This window comes from Epinephelus lanceolatus, chromosome 9 (genome assembly GCF_041903045.1).
Source record: "Epinephelus lanceolatus isolate andai-2023 chromosome 9, ASM4190304v1, whole genome shotgun sequence".
In the NCBI taxonomy this organism is placed as follows: Eukaryota; Metazoa; Chordata; class Actinopteri; order Perciformes; family Serranidae; genus Epinephelus; species Epinephelus lanceolatus.
Genome location: NC_135742.1, coordinates 43,042,976 through 43,064,415, shown reverse-complemented (window position 1 = coordinate 43,064,415; position 21,440 = coordinate 43,042,976). Strand labels below are relative to the sequence as shown.

Below are 21,440 nucleotides of genomic sequence, written 5' to 3'. Positions count from 1 at the left end.
GGCATAACCATGTGGCTTGCTATCACATTGTGGTGCTTTTGTCTGCTAGATCATTAGGCCTTTTCCATATACATGAGCTGGCTTGGCTTAATTTGCTTTGACTTGGCATTTGCATCTCAATCTAACAGGGTTACTGTTTGGCGGTGTGTCTTCACGCACTTGTGTCATGGCAAACACAACCCTGAGCACTTGATACTAGTACTTAGGGCAAACATTTGTCTAAGGCTTTCAGGGCTTAGCTGCCTATACATGTTACTAGAGAGTGAGCTGACAGGCTAAAGGTAGGGGATGTGGACCAACCTGTTACCTTGCTGTCTCGGCTCTGATCAGACAGCAGTAATTCGGTCAGATTGCTCTCTGTTTAGTGTTGGTACTCCACTGGCAGTTGATTTGTAGCCTTTAAACACGTGGACAATTACTTAAGACAAAATTTCATAGAGGAAAGGAGGAAAATCCATCATTCATTTTCTTCTGGTACTCAGAGACACCTCTCAGTAGGTAGAGAGACTGGGTAGGTAGAGCTCTGAAACTCTGCCTGAGCCTGATTGGGCCTGAACTGACCTGCCAGGCTTGGACAAGGCAGGGCCATGACTGAGAGAGTGAATGTGATGGAACATCAGAGAGGGAGAGTGATAGAGGGCACGTAAGAAAGGGACAGAAAGCGGGAGGAAGAGAAAGGGGGGGGGCTGCAAGGCGACTTAGCTGGCAGTGTTTGTTTCTGCCTGCCCAGCAGTGGGAGAGACGTGTGTAACATGCAAAGAAGAGTGGTGATCATCATCTGCATGCCACATCACCATATAGTTCACCGTTCACACTAGATGCATATAATACAAAATATATTTCTTTTATAGTAGAAATTCAGGTTTTTAAATCGGGCTTGGGCCCAAACTACTGCCATAGGTCAGGCTGTGGGTTTGGACAAAACTGTGCAGGTTCATGTTGGATGGGGCCTAATTTTTTGGGCCCAATCAGAGCTCTACACTGTGGTCCCACACCTGGCTGGTCCAAATAGTTTCTCTTCAGCATGCCCCCTTAAACTAACAGGTTCTATACCTAGGTTAACCCAACCCACCTAGCCTGACAGCCATGCAGGACAGCCAGCAGGGCAGTGTTCCTTGACACTTGTCAAGTCAATGACGTTCATAAGCAGCACCTACTTTGGTGAGATTTTTCTTGGCAAAAGTATTCTGCTTAAAACTGATGAAGCTTCTTCTCTGTCTGGCAATAGCAGTGGAAGCTATTTAAACATATCACTGAATCATATCTGAATGATAAGAAGCCCATCCGATGTAAAAATAGAGGATTTGTGCACTTAGTCCTTCTCAGGCAAGCTTGGGGGTTTAGTGTTGCTGTAGCTCGACGCTATGCGACCCTTTTCTTAGAGAAAGGATTAGAATATATGCAGTTCACATAACCCAGCCAAAATTAATACATATAAATGCTTGAAGCTCCACTCATTACTAAAAGTGTATGTCATATAAAAACTTAAGTAATGGTCAAAGTTGTCATATGGAATATTTAAGGTATGTTGATTGAGTCACATTACAGCTCGTGCATTGAGTAACATTACATGTTAATGTTCCACCTTAAAAATCCCAGCAGTCGGCCCGGTGAATTAAGTAATTTTTTTCTCTGACTCTGGCTACTACAAGAGGCAGCAAAACTTCCTTACATTTTATAGTTACAATCTACTAATTAAAGTCTCCACAATATGAACAGTGGCTTCTGCCTCAAAACCAGCCACAACTGAGCCCTGAGCAGAGTGACCGTCCTCTGTTGGCCAATCAACAGACTGCAGTGTTAACATCTCCACCTTTTAGTACCCAAGGTACCCCAACAGAAGGGTGACCAAAAACGGTAATGGTATGTAACGTTTTCATTGGTACCATCCACAACTTTTCACAGTGGAAACAGAAAAAAAGCGTATCGAACTGAACCACACCGTACCGTACTGCTCGGTGGAAATGGGGCTTATGTTAGTCAGCCCACAAACACCTGGGTCAAAGCAGTATTTATTATTTTGTGGGCCACAAGCTGTAAAAATAATATTGACAGATTATGAACTTATTATATTGCTATGATGCAAATTTTATGTGGGTTTGTAAGTACGAGTGACTTTATTTACATTACAAATACTTATTTGGCCGGATGTTTATATAAAAACATTTATCAGTACAGCTTTAGGGTGATAAGTCAAATATCATCTGTGTTCTTTGTCTGATGCTTAAAAACAAATTGTAGAGGGTTAGGTCTTCTTAGGTCTTGCACTGAACTGATGGTAGCTTTACTCTAACCAAACCCTCTGACCCCTCTTTCCTCTCCAAGTCCTTGCCACTCACCCCTGCAGCTCATCGTCAGACGGTGTGTACTTGGCGGTGACATCAGCCAGGTCTCCGAAGATCTGGGCGCTGTAGATGGTGAGGCAGGAGAGCAGGATGAGCTCCTGCCAGGTGGAGCTGAGCAGGCAGGTGTAGTCCTCAATGGAGAGCTCACAGAAGAATGGTAGCTTCTTGATCCAGGAGATCTGACGGAAGAGCAGCTCATCCGCCAGACGACACAGCAGGGCAAACAGCTCCACCTGCGTCACTTTGTACCTGGGGAACACACCAAAGGCATTAGGGTAAGAAGCTAGGGTAAGAAATATATGTCCAAATTATTATTGTGTGAATTGAGATCAGATGTGTTCACTCTGGATCACCTCTAACATGATGCAAGTTGTCTGATAACAACTTAAATTCTAAATTCATGCTGCCCACATTGTTATGCACCACACTAATCGTCAGAGCTACAAACTAGACCTGCCAGTCGGCCAGATGCGTTCAAAAATAAACTGTGGCAGGCTCTATTCTCATAACTTGTGTAAGTTATTAGACTACGTGGTGAATGCTGTATCAGATTTGAATCCAATAAATGAAATGCATGTCTTCAGTGGGCTTGGGCCACAATTGTACCTCCATGATGTGTTATGTTTTATTTAGTAGAATATGACAGTGACTTCTAAACTGGTTAAGTCTATTTTGGCTGTGATGCAAAAAGGTAAATGTTCTTTATAGAATTTCTCTTAATTTCTCCAAAATTGAAATACTGTAGGATTTGCTGTCTCTGTCACAGAGTAGACAGGAGGTAAAGTCATTGAGTGTCTTCTGTAATGACGATTTGTATCACCAGGTGGCTCCCATTTTCTGCCCTGTCTTGGTATTCAAGTGGCTGCACATTATACATACAGAGGGGAAAAACATTTTTGACACTTCTTCCAAAGTTTTACATGAAATATTTATAAGAATTTAGTAATAAATGAATACAGTCCTGAGCATTTGGAGGCATGCTTGGAAATGGAATAAACAGACTAGTTTTTAATTGAAAAGAAACTCTCAAACAGCCACATTATTTAAACAATGTGGTGTCAACCAAAAAACACAAGTTGTTTCAAGTCTTTGCTAGCAGTTTGTATTTAACGGGCTAAAATATGACAGAACACTGGTATGGGTCTTCCATGCATGCATTATGTATACCTACGTCAAGATGTTTTCTTGAGTGTTGATGAAAAAATATGAGGTTAATTTTTTTAAACATGCAGTTTTTCACACAATATTCGAGTGGAGAGCATGCATTTAAGTTTTCAACTGAAGAATACTGTTCAATGCAATGCTAAAGCGTTGAACCTTGGTCTCCTCAGCCTCCATACAACCATCCATCCATCCATCCATCCATCCATCCATTTTCAACTGCTTATCCAGGGACTAGTTATGGGGGCAGCAGGTAGAGCAAAGTGCCAGCCATCTTGGTTTTGTGTTGCACTTACAACACCTGGCCAGAGGGCTGTGGTGTATGGCATGATGCACTAGGGTCCACTGTAGTGGGTTATATGCAACTATAGCATCAAAACCCATGCATATACAAGAAAATGGCTTTAAATAGTTTTCACTATAGTGATCAATAATCAGAAGACGAAAGGAGAAGCTAAGGTTTCCTATCAGCATATCCTGTATTTACTGAGGAGGCAAATGGTCTGTGTTGTATCTACCAAAGAGCTAAGTGTAGGTGGTATCTTGTGTATGTGTTGACTCACCCATCTTCTATGAGCATAGGAGTTGCCAGGGGAGCCAGGTCCTCAGCAGCCACCAGCTGCAGCACCAGTGGGTGGGACTGCGGGTAGAGGCTGCGGGGCTGGGGGGCCAGCAGGCCAGACTGGGCGGCGTAGCTGAACAGGTGAGGCAGGAGCTGGTAGTGTGTTGACATAGAGGTGTTGATGTACTGGTCCCTGAGAGCTGCCGTGTAGCCATTCATTTCCACAGAGCGACTGAAAGAACACAAAGGTCTTTTATATCTCTCTCGTTTAGATTAACAGTAGGATAGGAGATGCACCTAATTAACCATCTTGCCCAGAGTCAGAAAAGACTGATATGTTCATATCTGCGTGTCCAGTACAGAGCTGAACTAACAGTTGACCCACTAGTGTCTGACGGGCTGTGAGCAATTAACTGCCGAGCTCAGGCTGGTGTGGGCAATATGAAGGAGATAGAATTTCAGTAGAAGTTTGGGCGGAGGCATATGGTTTGCTTACAAGAAAGTTAATGTGTTTTTGGGGTGATGAGACAAGACATGGCAGAGTTAGTCTCTCAAGAAAACTAAAACTGTGCCATTGTGACAACAAGTTGGATCTAAAGCCGACAGAGGAGGTGTCCTTACTGGCTACGAGCGTCATTTTAAGGTTGAGGTTTCAGTGGATGCCTTGCTTCTTTTCATTTCTGTCGCATGCTTTGAAAGCACTGCAATGGATGAAGAATGGCAGGTTCATGAAACTGAAATAAGGAATTATCTATACGATACCTCTTCGTTTCCCTACGAAAACGTAAATAAGGGGGCAGCTGGCTGGAGGAGGATCACCAGAAGGCTGAAAGTTTCTGGTAAGCTAAATGACCACTGGTAGGCTACTTGCTGTTGGCTTAATTGTATGGCATTTCCAATATGTGTTTTCTGTTTCTAAAAAGTAACATTACAAATGTAGGACAATAGAAATCAATCTACTCACCCATCTTTTAAGTGTCTGATCATAAGTGCATGGTTGACATTTACATGGTTTGTTTACATGACATAACAGAAGTGCCTATTTTAAGGGATTCAGTGTGGACAGATAGCCTTGATATTACACGATGCTACACACTAGTCAGATGCTAGTTTTCTGTTGGGAAACAGTGTTATTATTTTCCACTCAGGAATGGCTGCTGAGCCAAGTGGGACACCTGGTAAAATTCTGTATACCAGTCTGGTCAAGTGTTTTCACACCGGCCCAAACCTAGTGACCGCAGTGTAATCCACGTCATGTCCTGTGTCCTGCATACTCTGCCTTGGTGCCACCCCTCACCTAAATCGAACAAGTATTTCCGGTAGATGAGAACACTTGTGACACAGACAATCTCCTATTGTGTGCTGCATGTGAGAGAGGGAATCTCCAGACAGTGTCCTGACCTGATTCGCTGTACATTGTTCAGAGTTCATATGAGAAAACAGCTTAAATTTCTGTAATGGACACTTACAGACTGTTCCTTTGAACTTCATATCCTTTAACCTTTTGGAGGAGCTCCGCTCTTTCTTAAGAAAATTTTCAGAAACTTATAGAAAAACTTTGCAGTTCATTTTGTACCAGCATACCAAAGCCTACACTGCAAAGGAATGCTGTAATTGTTGTTCATTTCTGCTCAGATTTCACTGGATAAGACAAATATTCCTGTGACTAGCTATCAGGCTGTGGAGATAAACCGTATGTCTATACAAAATAAGACGAAAATAAATCCAGTCATGCGAGTAGCTAGACAATATTTGTCCTTGAGGAGTGCAGATAGACAATGCGCTCGTCTCCATAGCAAGAACAGCAGATAGTGCAGAGAGTTCTTTGTGTTTGCTATCATCACCAAGCCTGAGGAGCTTCATATTCAGGCATTCTTTGGCTTATGAATACCTTAACTAAAGTCTGGGTGAGATGGGAACGAGGTGTTAGACTGTCAGGGCCGGCTCATTATCTCAATGATGGGGCGAATACTGGCGCTATGCGGCTGAGTGGATGAGATGAACAACTCACTTGGATGACAGAGTGGAGGCAGGTGACGGCTGGTTGCCCTCAGAGGCTCCATTGCTTGGAGAGCTGTGGTCGCTATCACCGTTGTTGCCCCAAGTGTGCTCCGGGGCTTCCTCCTTGAACTCCTGCCCCGACATGATCCGCTCTATCTCCTCCTCTGTGATCTAAAACACACACACAAAGAGGGTGTAGGATTTTTTTTGGAGCTTACAGCACATCCTCATGTGACTGAAAGCACTGTGTGTCTCTGTTCAATTGATTAGCATTGACTAGCACCACACTGCTTTTCACTAAAATGTTGAGGAGCAAGGACGCAACCACACAGTGAAACAGGAGGCGAGAGAAAGAGAGGTGGCAAACAGGTATGTGTGTGTGTGTGTGTGTTTGCTTGGCTGATATACACATACCTAAAATAATAGACTCCTTGCCGGTCCATGAAGGGAGAAAACACAGACAAAAGCCATTTTGAAAGGCATTAGCATGCCAGAAAATGTGGTGTCTTGTATCTGTGGCTGGGGTCAATTCACTTTCATTTCCATCAATTCAACACATACACTGAAACAGCAATTCATTCCATTTTAATGACAGAGAGGTCCTCCTTTCATTAGGGCTTAGAAATAAAGCTGTCGTTTAATGGAAGCGGCCGTTTCTGTTTGTTTGACTTGCTGAATTGAGCTGGAATGAATTGACCACGTCCCTCCCTTGAATAGTGGCTAGTGTTACCTAGCCTCATGTCACACATTTCCCTTGCCATTTGTTCTCTCACCAGTGTTAATAATGAAGCCGGCGCTGAACAGGGAATAATCAGCAGCTGAATGATTATACTGATGATACAACAAGGTCAGGGCTCACTCACATTACATGCTTCAAAGTATCCCCACACCCAAATCATGAGCATTACAGCACTCCAGCTCGGTGTTATTTAAGTGAATGGCTTGTGCTCTGAATGCATTCATGGTGAGCAAGCTGACTCTGGAACTGAGCCACAGTAATATGTATAGAGTGACTCTGCAGTGGGAGAGGGTCAGTGAAGGTCACAAAAACAACATCTCTGGTAAGTATTCAACTTGAAGTCAGAAATTTACCTGTACGGGCCCGATGCTTTTGTTCCTCCCTCCTGGCATGCCATCCTCCCTGATTGCTACATGACAAAAAGAAAGAACAATAATCTAAATCTTTATGGTTCATAAACACAGCATGGCTCAGTAGTAGTATCATAGCTCTACCTAGTGGCTGAAACTAATCACACAGTGCTTCACTTCATAGCATTTATTTCCATGAGGTGATTTTTCAGTCTGGTTCAAACACAGCTTCTCCTGTTATTGTTGGCAGACAGATATGTTTTGTCTGTTTCCTGGGAATGGTTTGTTATAAGATGGGAGTTAAATGAATCTATTTCACATGTCAGGAGAACCATACTGTAATCACAGTATTTGGAGAATAAATCATATAAAATGAGACCATCAGGCTGACTGAGCACTGAAGGGTTTTTTCCACTTACAATTATCATTCACTAGGAGGCAGCGTTGTACTTAAACTGATAGAGCCATCTCTGGTACTCATTGCAGTAAGTCAAGCCAAAGAAAATCCCAATGTTAGGTTGCAAGTGGCTTCCTTCCAGGAAGTCAGCAGCAGATAAATCAGTTTAAGCATGTGACATGTTTGAGGTTTCTATTAAGCCACCACAGGAGGTAGTAACATCGCCAAAACAGTGTCTGTATAAAGTGAACAGCTGGTAGGACGGGACCAAAGGCAGGACAGGTGTCATGTTTCGACGACTTATTATGCGTGCGGCCCACCGCGGGAAATTTAAAAAGTAACCGTCAGCAATTAGCGGCTGTAAATGTCCACAAATTGGTAAAACAATGGGGTATGGGAGCTCCTTAACCTCTGAGTAGAAGATGCGATAGATAGATAGATAGATAGATAGATAGATAGATAGCTGCCATATAACAGGGATGGTGAAAAATTGCTAACAGAGCTATGTCTGTCTGTCTTTATGTATCATTTTGTCATATGGATCACTGTAAATTCATTATCATGATCTGATCTGTGCACACGACATCTATTGCACGTCTGTCCATCCTGGAAGAGGGATCCCTCCTCAGTTGCTCTTCCTGAGGTTTCTACCATTTTTTTCCCGTTAAAGGAGTTTTTCCTTATCCGCTGTGAGGGTCCAAAGGACAGAGGGATGTCGTATGGTGTAAAGCCCTCTGAGGCAAATTGTGATTTGTGATATTGGGCTTTATAAATAAAATTGAATTGAATTATCTGCATAGACTGAAATATAGAAATACTAGCCATTGATGGTTTGTAGGAACCCACAAAAAGAGAATCCATCACCCAAATAACTGTTGAGCTGTTGGCCCACCACACATATAATCAGTCTGACCTTGTTCTACAAAGATTAGACTGTGTGTTATATGATTTTTGTTGTTGTTTTTATGACTATTATTTTTTCTTCAATTAAGTCAACTTTAAAAGGGGTTTGTGTTTGTTATATGGGAATGTTTTGTTTCACAAGTTTATACATTGATTTTGTCCATAAAGAGACATGCGTAATTAAAAATGTTCTTTATGTTATGTCTTTTTACTTCATTTTTTTTGTGAAAATGTACTAACACTGTACATGGACATCTCAACCATTTGTAGAGGCTCATAATCATCAAAGGTCAATCATCAAATCATCAAAGCCTTTAAAGGTTGAAATGAAAACTGAAATGATGTCCATGTTATGTGCCCACACTTTACCTTTGCGGTTCATCCCCATTTGCAGACACTTGAGCAGGCGGCAGTACTGGCAGCGGTTGCGCTGCTTGCGCGACATCTCGCAGTTCTTGTCGCGACTGCAGCGGTACACACGCTTGTTACAGATGCTGCGCTTGAAGAAGCCCTTGCAGCCCTCACAGGAGATGATTCCATAGTGCAGGCCTGTGGCACGATCTCCACAGATAAGGCAAGTACGCTGGTCAGCTGGATCATCTGCAGGAGGGAGAGAAAGACAGAGAAAATTGAGGCATTTAGAACTATTTCCACCCACTTCTTTAGACTAATTCATCCACACTGTGGAAAAAAAATAGTGGGTGCAAAAACCTCGCTGGAGGCACAAGTTTTTAATTGAGATCATGGGGGCGGTTGGGGCTTAAGCACTAGCCAGGCACTGGCTAATCCAAAGGATTCTTAAGCCCCTAACTCTGATTTTGTGAAAGTGAAGGTGTAACAGGACTGGGAGTGGAGACTTCTTGTGTATGTTTTATTCAGCAGTTTTGATGAGAGGAGGCAGCAAGCTTAAATGACACAACTGATTTGTTTACAGTGTCTCCTTTCTCTTTTTCTAACAGCAGTATCAGTATCTACCTGGGAGGACCTCATATACAATTCAGGGTGTTTCATGTATAGCACCTGGAGTATCCTTGTTCTTCCAATTGGTGGCTAATTTTCTGATCAAGCCTCTCTTGGCCTGGACACAGGCGCAATCACTAACATTCCCTTTCCTAAAACAGCACACACAAGTCAGCAGGACAGGAATAAGTGAGGTCTGTTATTTGGAACACGTAGAGGGATATTCAGGGGCTTGAGGTAGGAGAAAGTGGAGGCTCACAACAAGGGAGTAGTAAGGAACATGATGTCCTGAACAAGTACATTAAAAAAAAAAGTAGTAGAAATTGCACTTGATGTGGGTTTATAAGGCTGGTTGGCAGCTTGCTGACCATGAAAGAATGAGACATTAAGACAGCAAGAAAAGAAACGGGCCAGAGTCTTAAAAACTGATTCGAAATGACGTTTGGATGGATGGGAGTCCATACGTATGTGACAGGGTGAGGAAGGGATCAAAGAAATGGGCCCACTGAGGACCTTCCTTGTGAAGTTACTTTGCTAATCATGAAGGTGCTCTCAAACTGTTAAGACAGCAAACTGAGAAAGCTGTTGAAAATCTTCTCTTAATCCCCCATCTACCTCAAGGCTACATAATGCACATAATCAAACTCACTGAGGAAGCTGAGAATTAAGTCGGAGCAAAATTCTCTGCTGTCCAGGGTCTTAAGCTTTATAGCACACATGCACAAGCACACACACTAAAAAGCCCTCCACACCATGCCCCCACCCCCCTGCTAACAGCCTCAGAGAGCAGATGGGTTGGACTCCATTGTTACAGAGAACAGGCTTGCTATGCAAAGCCTGGCTGCAGCAGGAATGCGGCCTGCTGCTGATCTGTGTCCAGACTTGACTTGGATGAAACATATCAGGACAAGATAGACTGATACAGCATGTTGATGTGTCCGTTATAATGGAGGTTCCTCCTACTTGGATGAAACATATCAAGACAAGATAGACTGATACAGCATGTTGATGTGTACGTTATAATGGAGGTTCCTCCTTTGCGTTCGCATCGCTGAGTCTAGTGGTGGTGTACATGCTTTTTTTTTTAACACGGTCTTCCTCCCTGATAGGAAGTCCTGAGAAAATAGTGAATATTTGTAATATTTGTGGGGCATGGAACACTCACTGTGTTTACATGACACTGAAAAAATCGATTTATTGTGTTAGTCTTACTGAAACCATATTTTTTAAATATGTGTAACATGTTAGTCTGAAATCGAATTTCTCAAAGTCAGACTAACACACACAGGTAATGCGATTGAGAGTCAAATTACTCCTGCATGTATACAGTCAATCATACCCAAACTGGCCAAGGCACTCTGCACATGCTCCACAGTTTCTGCCCCGGGCTTTGACCCGAAAGTCGAATAGCATTAAATGTGTAAAAGAAGAAGAAGCTGGTAACAACATGGTGAAATCTTCATCCATAGCTGTGCATTTTTAGACGGACGAAGAGACACAGTTCATGGTGTGTCAGCTGAAAGGGTTACATATTCACAGCATGTACGAAACTTACAGATCTGTAATGTTGTCCATCATTCTACCAGTTTGCTGCTAGCTAACCATAGCTAACTTGTTTGTCATTTGTTTGGTCTGTAACATAAAAGGTGAACTGGGAAAAGTTCCAGTACTAACAAGCTGAATGGTGGCATATTGCCACCTATCGTAGTGGAGTCAGACATACTTCGGTCAATAATAAATGTAAATATATGTATGAACCACGCACAAAAAGTAAGGAAATTTTTTTTTGGTAGATTATTTCTTTGTTGTAACAATGCTTCTTGGCAATAAATCTTATACCATTGGGAAGCCACATTTGTAAGAAACATGCATTTGTGGGATGAGCAGCAGAGTGAGTATGTGGGTTGCACCCATGAAAAATTTGCCTGATTGCAACCTGCTACAGTGGTTAGTTGGTGACTGCTCCAAGAATTGGCATGCCATGTTTGACTGATCTGGATAGGGCCCGTGCGATAGAGCAACTTCAAGTTGGTGTTCTGCAAAACCAAGTTGTGGCATTATTTGGAGCGAGTCCTAGTACCATCTGCGAACTGAAGGCCAAGTTCCATCAGAGACAGGCCGCGGAGTGGGCGTCCCAAGAAGACGGAACCCCAAGAAGACTGTTTCCTCATCCTGTCAGCACTTAGGAACCATAGGCAGTCTTCTACAGACTTGCAGTCAAGGTTAACAGGACGATATGGCCGATGGCTCTCTGCCCAGACAATCTGGAACAGACTGCCTGCAGCCAATCTCCGGTCTCATAGGGCTGCCAGGAGGCCTGCCATGATTGCCCTTCACCGTCAGACCTGTTTGCGCTGGTGTCAGCAACACGTGCACTGGAACCTGAACATGTGGAGGATAGGAATGTCATGTTCAGCAATGAGTCTAGATTCTGCCTATGGTAGTTGGATCGTAGGGTCAAAGTGTGGAGAAGACACGGAGAACACTTTAGTGATTGCTACACCAATAGAGTAACATCTGTTGGTGGAGGCAGTGTGGCAATCCCATATCTCCACAGTTTGTCAGTCAGTCAACCCTTGCCCCCACAGAGTGGGATTTATCAGACTACCTCCAGAATTTGGGAGTGGAGAGGATGGAATGGCCTGCCAGCACTCCAAACCTCAACCCAATGAACACTTGTGGGATCAGCTTTGGTGTGCTGTTCGTGCCAGAGTGACCAACACAACCACGTTGGCTGACTTGCGACAAATGCTGGATGAAGAATGGGGTGCCATCCCACAGCAGTGTGTGACCAGGCTGGTGACCAGCATGAGGAGGTGGTACCAGGCTGTTGTGGCTGTGTATGGTTCTTCCACATGCTACTGAGGCTCATGTTTGTTAAATGAATAAATCGTTAAATTGCCAATATGTCTGGTTTCTTCAGATTTCAATCATCACATCCACCAAACAACACCAAACAAGAATCAATGGCAAAAAAAGCTGTTTGGCATTGGCAGAGAAGATTTGGCAAGTTTTTCATGGGCGCAACCCACATACTCAGCTCTGCTCTGCGGTGCAAATGTGGCACCATTTAAAAGGGAAATGAAAAGGCTTACCAACAGTATAGGATTTATTGTAAACATATATAATGTCCTTGTGAATTGGATAATTTTGCCAGGTTTAAAACCTTCTCAAATAAAACATGAAAAAATGGTCACAACAAGTTAACATGTGATGACACCGGGGCTCAGGTAGACATGGCTAAGGATTTAAAAGCCACCAATATCAGTGAGTGTGAGAAAGGCCTTAAATGGCTCTACCCTCCCTATGAAATAATCATTTAAAGTGGACCCCTTATCCTCTTTAACAGTCACTAACAGTCTCTTTTCAATTCAACATTACCCCTATTGTTACTCTGGATGATCAAGCTAACTCTCACTACATAGCTCATAAATTGTAATACTTTTTTTGCACAGTAACTAGAATTATGTAACATTTGAGCTCTTGACTCATTTGTTCTGAAGTGCTGTCACAGCCCAGCTTTCTCTTTTTGTGTTTGATCAGGAGATAAAGGCCTCCTGTAGGACTGCTGGTTGTTGGTGGGGGTAAAGAGCTGTAATGTTTATTAAAGAAAGGCCGTGGTCACAAGAGAAACATGAATGTGAGTGGACAGCAGCATGTGTGCTTTCATAAAGAGCTTGCAGATGAGGAGCTGCAAAAAGAGAATAGAGTAGAAATAACAGGTCTGAGGCTGCTGTCCAGCAGGTTAATGCTGCCTGCTGAGCCTGGAGATTAACCTGGACATCTGATGAACATAAGACTCTTGTGTAATGCAACAAACTGCACCACACACAGCGGGACCTTTACCCTCCTATGGGATTCTGTGGTTGGAAAGTCAATAATGGAGGCAGACAAGCAGATTTCCTGCCTGCTTCAATGAGTAGAGCAAGGCACTGACTGAACATAGGGATTTCAATCCCTGCCTTTAGGACTGGGTGATGCAGAGAAAATCAAATTTTGATAATATACCCCCATATCAATACAATGACAATATCGTAGTGTTGACTACTGGTGCTTTCAAAAAAAAAGTTACACAATTAGATTTTTGACAAATAATCATCAGTAATGTGGATAAGTGACTAAAGTGGGTCGAGGCAAACAACTGAAGTGCAAGAAAAGTCTGTTAAATACAGATAATTACATCAGTTTACTGTAATGCAGCCTTTAAAACCAGGAAAAGACAACACATACCATATTACAATATCCAAAATCTAAGACAATATATCATTTCACAAAGTGAGACATAATTTCTATATATTGTCAAGCTCTATCTGCCTGACTATCTAACTCCAACCATTAAGTTTAAGCCTTGGTCACACTAAAGGACAGCAATATTTGTCACAAATAAGAAGATGAACAATCACCCACTGCTATCATTCAAAAACATCCTTGCACTGGTCCAGACTGTGGCTTGATTTAGACGCTGCTTTTGTATCATGTTTTATGTGACAATACCTGCTCCAAATAAAGTTATTAAAGTTTTCCCAAAGTGCAACATTTGGCGTTTTTCTTCTATTACATTTTTTTTGCACCTTTTCAATTCATTTTAATTTTAATTCATCTCCATCTATACTAACACACTTGAAGTCGGATATCACATGACCCTTCACGTACACTGGGCATGTACCTGTGTAAACAGGAAGCAGATTGTCTACTCTGCAGTTGGTCATTTGACTGTAAAAAATACCATGGAGATGGTGGAAAGTAGGACCAGAATTTTTTTTTATTTCTCGGGCAGATAACGAGGTGAAACTGTTACTGAAAGTAACAAATGAGTATAAGGCAGTAATGGCAGCAGAAAACAGATTGGGAGTCCAGGTTAAACAAATACAGCGATGTATTAGAGTGGTATCAGGGGTGGTATCCATTGCAGGAGGAAGTCATGGCAATAGGAAAGGAGTACCCACAATCAAAGGATGAAGTTTGTAGACCTTGCTAATATGTTTTGGTTTGACACGGCATGATTGAAAAGACTAGGGATGCCAGTGATGCACAATCAAATGTTTCAGCGCTGAAAATATTTTTGACTGGTTGCTACTCGTCAGTTTACCACACTGCACACCACCTGGCTCTGGTAGGAGATGGAGAGCTGGCTAGCTGTGTAAACATGCCAAAACAGTGCCCACTGCCCACCCACCTGTCTCCACAGGTTAACCATAACCGCTCTGCACCACGCACAAGCTGGGATAGGTAGAAGCCAGTTAATGGCTCCATTCTTGAGTGAGTACTGCTAGTAACACCATCTTGACCCACTAGTGGGTGCTACAGAGCCGTCAGGCAGCAGTCCACCTCCCAGCAGTAATGCTCGAGTAAACTGGAGTTTTAAAACAGCACTGTGGGAAATAAGAGAGATGTCCTCTCACAGAACCAGTGTGGTTTGGCAGTACTTTGATCTAGAAAACGAATTCAGCAGCACATTATCTTTTTTGAGATGTTATACCTACTATTTGTTAACCTTGCACAGTGCAAAGTGTCTCATACTTCAGCGGCACTTAAAATCTGACATGGTTGTTGAAGATTGTGATTAAAGGCTTGTGCTAAGTTTTAAGGGAGAGGGGGGTCACCATGCTACCACAGCAATATCGCCCTGCTGCTGGGGTGGCATTACCAGTGTTAATCATGAATGAGTGTCTTCGCTAGCTAAATTAGATCCCCTGCTACTTGTAGGGGATCTAAGTTAGATCTAAAATGACAGAGGAGTGTGGACACTAGGCATGAACAAAGCTTGGGCGGTATCATGGTATTACGGTATACCAGGGTATTACGTAATCCCGACAGTATAATTTTCTATACAGTAAAAAATACAGGCACATGCTTCTATTTAACTCATTGTATGTAGTAGGAAGCGCAAGCCACCAGAGGTCAGTGTCCGGTCTCTAGTGATGGAACAGGCAGCTGAGCTAAAAGACACTGTGACACGTGTCTGTGTCGAGTTTGAATGAAGTATGAGTTAATGAGGCAATTAAGACAGTGTCAGTTCCGTGACTGAGAGAAACAAGCAAAGGTTTAGAGCTGTATTTTTTGCTTTAATAGGTAAAATAGATGTGAGAATATTACTTTTCTTAACATTTTGTGAGTTTGTGTTGTGCAATTTTTAGTTTGAAAAAACCTAAGAAAGCTTGCCGGTGTACCCGGACGAAATTTTAGGAAGGTATTGAGGTATGAAAAATGAGATACCGCCCAAGCCTAGTGTGAACACAGCAGTAGTTATGCATTTTAAAATAAAAAAGTTATTACTGTGGATGTAGGAAAAGCTTATCACAGTTAGATGTGCCTCCTGTTTCATTTGGATTTCCTGGCTGGATTAACTCCAAAGAGGACAGCAAGTACTCAACTTGTATAGAACTCTTGGGAAACCTATGGCTGATGTCACAGATGCTACATCTGTGTTTTGTACCATCTACTGTATATGGTTATGTTTAAGAGTGTGACTCCTGAACCTGTTGAAGAGTGTAGATGAGGCTGCCTAAGAGTCACACACATTATTCTGTTTGCCTCCCAGGACGTGACGAGAAGAAACCTGACATTGTGACTATTGTCAATGGTTGACCTAGTCACCCATTACTGATTAGGAGAGAATAAACAGGCCAAGTAACATTATCTTTAATATCCAAATGAGCAGGATTAGGGTTTTTGTGTGTATATAATTTGAAGGGCCAGCTCATCAGAGGCATGTGACTGAGCTGAGAGCTAAGCCTCCCAGAGAGAGAGGGTTTTCATAGCGGGCTGCAGGGTTCATGTACTAAAGGTAATTAGAAGGAGGTGGGGGTGTACATGGCATAAAGCCTCTCCCAGATAATGACTGGTGAATTGAGGACTTCTAAAGCCTAGAGACAGATTACCATTTAAATGGTGAAAGGTTTAATTTTGCTGCAGGGGCAGCCATACTGTACAGAGACAATGGGGCATCACACAGTGAGCCCATCCTGGGATTAGAATTTAACTATTTTGTTGATTAACTCTATACAGCAGAGGTTAAGGCAACTCTGAGTAGAAACCCTGCCAGAGAAATATCCTTGCTGCTGTTGACATTTTCTTCAGCCTAAACACTTCAGAGATAATTAACACTGCTGTTTTATTAAAGACGTAAGAACATGAGATACAGGGCTACAACTGATTATTTTTAGAAATGACTGATCTACAAATTACTTTCTCTAGCAAATGTTTGGTCTATGACAGACAAAAAGGACAGATGACCATCATCATTTTCTAAAACCTTGTTTCATCCAACCAACATTTTAAAACCGAAATATATTCATATCACAGTTGCATAAGACAAAAGAAAGCAGCACATCCTCACATTTCAGAAGATGGAACAAGGAGTTTGGCATTTTTGGCCAGACAAATTACATAAAATGATATAATCAGGCTAGAAATAATGATAAAATAATCCAAATCATTAATTGTTTCTATACTATAAATACTACAGTACCCAAATCAAAATAATTCACTTCATAAAAGGGAACAAGATCACAAGTAATGTGTGGATTTGCCTTTAAGGATTTGTGGCCCCCAACATCTAAGGTTCAAAGGAACCTTTAGAAACCCATTAGATTTTCTCAATTATGCATCATCTCATCTCTTTTTGAGAAGTTGTGTCATTTAAAATCCGATTTTCAATTCAATTCAGTTTCAATCAAGATTTTTGGAGCATGTATCACTTTCTACTTACAAAAATCTTTGTAACCCTTTAATAGAGGGGGGGTGGCCCTCCAAAATTATCAGTCTTGAGAATTGGGACAAATCATGTCCTACCAAATAAACCTTTAACATTCTAACATATCAACATGCTAACTTCGTTTCTGAGATTAAATATTATTTCTAAAGAATTTATGTGTATGAAATAAATATGATTTATAAAATATTTGGATCTGCATACAGTTTTTAACCCTCTAAACTTTGAAAAATGATGAAAAACAATGAAAAATGTGTTCAAAGCCCTCAAAATCTAACACTACCAGAATGTACTGATTAACATTGATGTCAAAATATACTGCTATAATCTTTTTTGTGTTCAAATACATTTTTTGCAAAAATGTTGGCCCTATGTATCCCAGATTTGGGTCAACTCCAGCATCAGATTTTTGCAAAGACATCATTTAATCAGGCATAAAATGACCTAGCTATATTACAAGGACTCCTGTCTCACTTCCTGGTTTCAGAAAGGCAGGAATGTTGCTCAAGTCAAGCGTTCTATATTTTTTTTTAACTCTTAGCAACTTTGGAAAATAAAATGGCTACTCACTACGACTACTGTAAAATCCAAAAATATGTTAGTTTTTGTCACCTCCATCAGATCTTTCCTCTGGCATCCATCATGTATGATATTCAAGAAAAAATTCAATCACTGGGAGGCTGGCTTATTACAAGGCATAATAGTCAAGTCTGTGATAATTTAAAATATATTTTCCCAGCATAATTGAAGAGTAAGAAATCAACAACCCAAAAAAGTAAGGTTTTGTTACAATTCTCAAGAATGAGTGTTATACAATGAATTGAATAATTTTGCTCATTCAACTCTTAGGTTTAATTTAGACTTTATAGAATGTATAGCCCCTTTTCCACTGCACAAAAAAACCCCACTAGCACCTGCTAACATCTGGCTTTTTAGTGTAATGGGAACGGTCACAATCGGCCTCTTCACCCAGGTTAAATGACTCTGCAGTAGTCACAGGTATTTATTGATTACAGCTCTGATTGGCATTGATGGAAACACAACACCCGGGTGAATGGCCTTATTTTAGCCACTTAACTGGCAAATGTAATGATGCACTAGGACAAAATACTGTCAGTCAGCACTCAAACCTTGATCCAAATTAGTCTGCACCGAGTAGAAAAGAGATATAACAAAGAAGTTATCAGTGACATTTTCAAAGGCCTCCATGTTGCTTTCTACTGTTTACTGGCCTGTTTACACATGACACACCAAAAAAAAATAAATAAATAAATTACAGTGCACAGCGCTGGTCTACTGGCAGTGAGAAAGGAGTCTATAACCCATTTTTAGTGGGTTTACCGGTGTTTAAAAAAACCTGCATAAATGCTCTTCTTTTGGTGGATAGGGGATAACACTGTTGGACTGCCAGACTGCTGTGAAGGAAGGAAGGCACTGTATATTCAAGGTTTCAATTGTTTGCTCTGCTGCACCTTGTACCTGGATCGGTTTTATAGCAGGGGTTTCTTTATGAAAATGAACAAGAAGTTCTATCTATACACAATTTATTGCCATGTATTTTGGTTAAATTAAAGTAATTTTTCATAATCGCAGTCTATGAAATTTCTACACAGTGCTTGTGTCTCATGTGCAGAATCAAGGGCAGTAAAAGGGTCAATTTAATGCAGAATGTCACAAATAAATAAGCAGTGCAGGCTGGGCAACACAGAGCACAAGTGTGAGTTGAGGGGCAGTTCAGCACAGATTCAGCTTAAGTCTAAATAAAGAGCTTTTCTTTGCTGCTAAGCTTCAGAATAAAGCAGTGACACCTCCATGAATCCTGAGAAGAAAGATCCAACCAACTTATCACCATCCTCCTCATGCAGTAAAAGTGCCCTTTCAGCTGAAAACCCTGCTGTTACTGTAAAGTGATCATCTCTAAATGTTACTGTAATTGGAGCTTTGCATGAGGTCATATGAAGGACCCTGGCATCATAAAACACGAGGAAGATCAAATAACTGACAGTCATCTCCTCAGACAGCCATTTGTCAGACCATGTGCTCATTCAAACAACACATTCAAACCATATATTCCAGTGGCCACCTGATGGGAAACATCTGACTTCCTTCACTAAGGTAAAAACACAATGGCTGTTAGCTGCCTTCAGTCAGGCTTATTTGCCAAATCTATCACCCTGTCTTTCAAGTGCATGGCCACCATATAAACAGGCTGTTTCACACCTTCACACGCTTCATCTCAGATTGTCACATCCTATGACTCCTCCTCCTCCTGCCTGTGGATGACAGTTAAATATTCATGATGACATTTAGTCAACTATTTCACTTTGAAAAGGTACTGTCTGCGTCTGCATGTCTGACCCTGAATCTGCAGCAGTCTGGAACATATCTAACATGTAACCTGACTCTACAGACATAGCTGTTTGAATTCAATGCAGTGACAGACACAAAAAATGGAAACAGAAAAAAAAGAATTCCAAAATAAAAAACATAATGTAGGATTTTAGTGAGAGCCAAAATGTAACACTGACATCTTGTAATATTTTTAAAAGGTCAGTTCACCCAAATTACTAAAATAACTTATTTTCTCATTTAGCCCTAGTGATAGGTTTGGGAATATTCATCTAGGATACTGGATGGATTACTGCTTCCACACCACCATGATGGAGGAGGGTAGAATTTATTTTGTTGTGATTAAAGGGCCAGTGTGTAAAATGGGTTGAAAACAGTGACATCAGTGGTCCAATTCTAGATTGCAGGGCTCACTCGCTCACCCCTCCCGTCGGGTAAATGACGGTGGCCTTGTAGGGACAAAAAGCCTTGCGCACGACTTTTTCAGGAGTAGGTCTATCTAGCGACGAGGTGAATGTTTATTTAGAAATCTAAGCCATGTTACGATATTGTAATGAATCCCTCACGAGCAGGAGACCAGAGGAGCGTTCGGGAAAAAGGCCAGTTTATTTGAGCACTCCAGAAACTCTGGTAACACTCCACTCCGTCCCAAACTCTGACTCTTCTAGCGTAACAGACACACTTCATAACTTTACACACTGACTGACAGCGTAGCCGGTAAACAGAGCTCAGCTGTTTATTTAGCCTAGCAATATCTCCGGACTATAGTAGCTGCAATGGAACGTGACTTTGAACGGGATTTTGAAGAGTTTCTTGTAGCGGACACAGACCCAGAGCCATACCTGTTTGAGCCGGAGCATACAGATGAGGAACTCCATGTGTTTGATGCTGAGCGGGCGAGAATAGAGGCTGAATGCACAGAATGGGATTTGGTGCTACTGCTACCATCGTTGGGGAGATATATCATCAGGAGGAAAAGCGCCGCAGAGAGTGCATCACAAGGAGTGAAGTTGCGTCTTCTTTTCCTTGCAGATGACAGTTCGGTTCATTCTCTCCTGTTGCGTGGTAAGTGTGGTCCATTCGCAAACTTTATAACTATATAAACTTTTCACTACTCTCTATCGACGAACTACTAACACTCTGCTGTTTCTTCCTCCTTCTTCCTTCCTTCCGCTGTCTTTGTTGGTTCATTTATACACGCGAAACGAGTTCTCTGGCTGGCTGGATTGTCCACTCGGTCTGCCGTACATACATGGTGGCGCAAGATGGCGACCTCTCTAAAGCAAGGCCCTTGCTATATATATATATATATATATGTATGTAAAAGCATAATTATAAGGCTACGAAAACCAAATGAATTTTATTTTATAGCGATCATACACTTGTATAAACATATTAATGGGTAGAATATTCAGATTCAGATTCAGATTCAGATTGACAATAAACCATGCCAAATATTACACACTGGCCCTTTAAGTAACTGAAAACTGACAGTTAACATCAGCAAGTTGTTGGTGAAGATTCTCAGTCATCCAGGTCATGGTAATCATAAGTGCTTAATCGTAGGCAGTTGTGCACTGAAATCAGAATTGAAGAGGCTTCTTGTATGAGAGGCGAAACGTCTTCAAGAAACGCAAGCAAGTCCAGTTGCCTACGATATAGCACTTATGATAACAGCAGCAACTTTCCCCAGAAACAATGTGACACCTGCTCTCAAAAATCCACAGAACACATTGTAAACTGTAATTCCACTGAAACCTGTTAACATCAAAGCTATTGTTTTTGGATGCATTGCGGTTGCAGTTTCTTCATTTTATTTTATGTTTATGGGCTCCATAAATGAAATTGTATTCATCTGTTATACTGGGAGCAAAAGTCTTACAAACAGACATCTGAAAACCGGGACAAATAAACTAAAATTAGATGTATGGCTGGATACAACTTTAGCCCCTTTTACAG

At 41.6% G+C, this 21,440-nt stretch overlaps 1 protein-coding gene across 2 annotated transcripts in view; it reads right to left on the bottom strand.

Moving 5' to 3' along the window:
* nr6a1a (nuclear receptor subfamily 6, group A, member 1a) overlaps nucleotides 1-21,440 on the bottom strand; it is a 139,381-nt gene that overhangs the window by 11,375 nt on the left and 106,566 nt on the right. For both annotated transcript variants that reach the window (XM_078170981.1, XM_033619950.2), the window contains 5 exons: nucleotides 8,828-9,058; nucleotides 7,162-7,217; nucleotides 6,080-6,240; nucleotides 4,070-4,300; nucleotides 2,340-2,594 (listed from right to left, as the gene is read on the bottom strand). In XM_078170981.1, coding sequence (XP_078027107.1) covers nucleotides 2,340-2,594; nucleotides 4,070-4,300; nucleotides 6,080-6,240; nucleotides 7,162-7,217; nucleotides 8,828-9,058 — 934 coding nt within the window. The remainder of the gene's footprint in view (nucleotides 1-2,339; nucleotides 2,595-4,069; nucleotides 4,301-6,079; nucleotides 6,241-7,161; nucleotides 7,218-8,827; nucleotides 9,059-21,440) is intronic.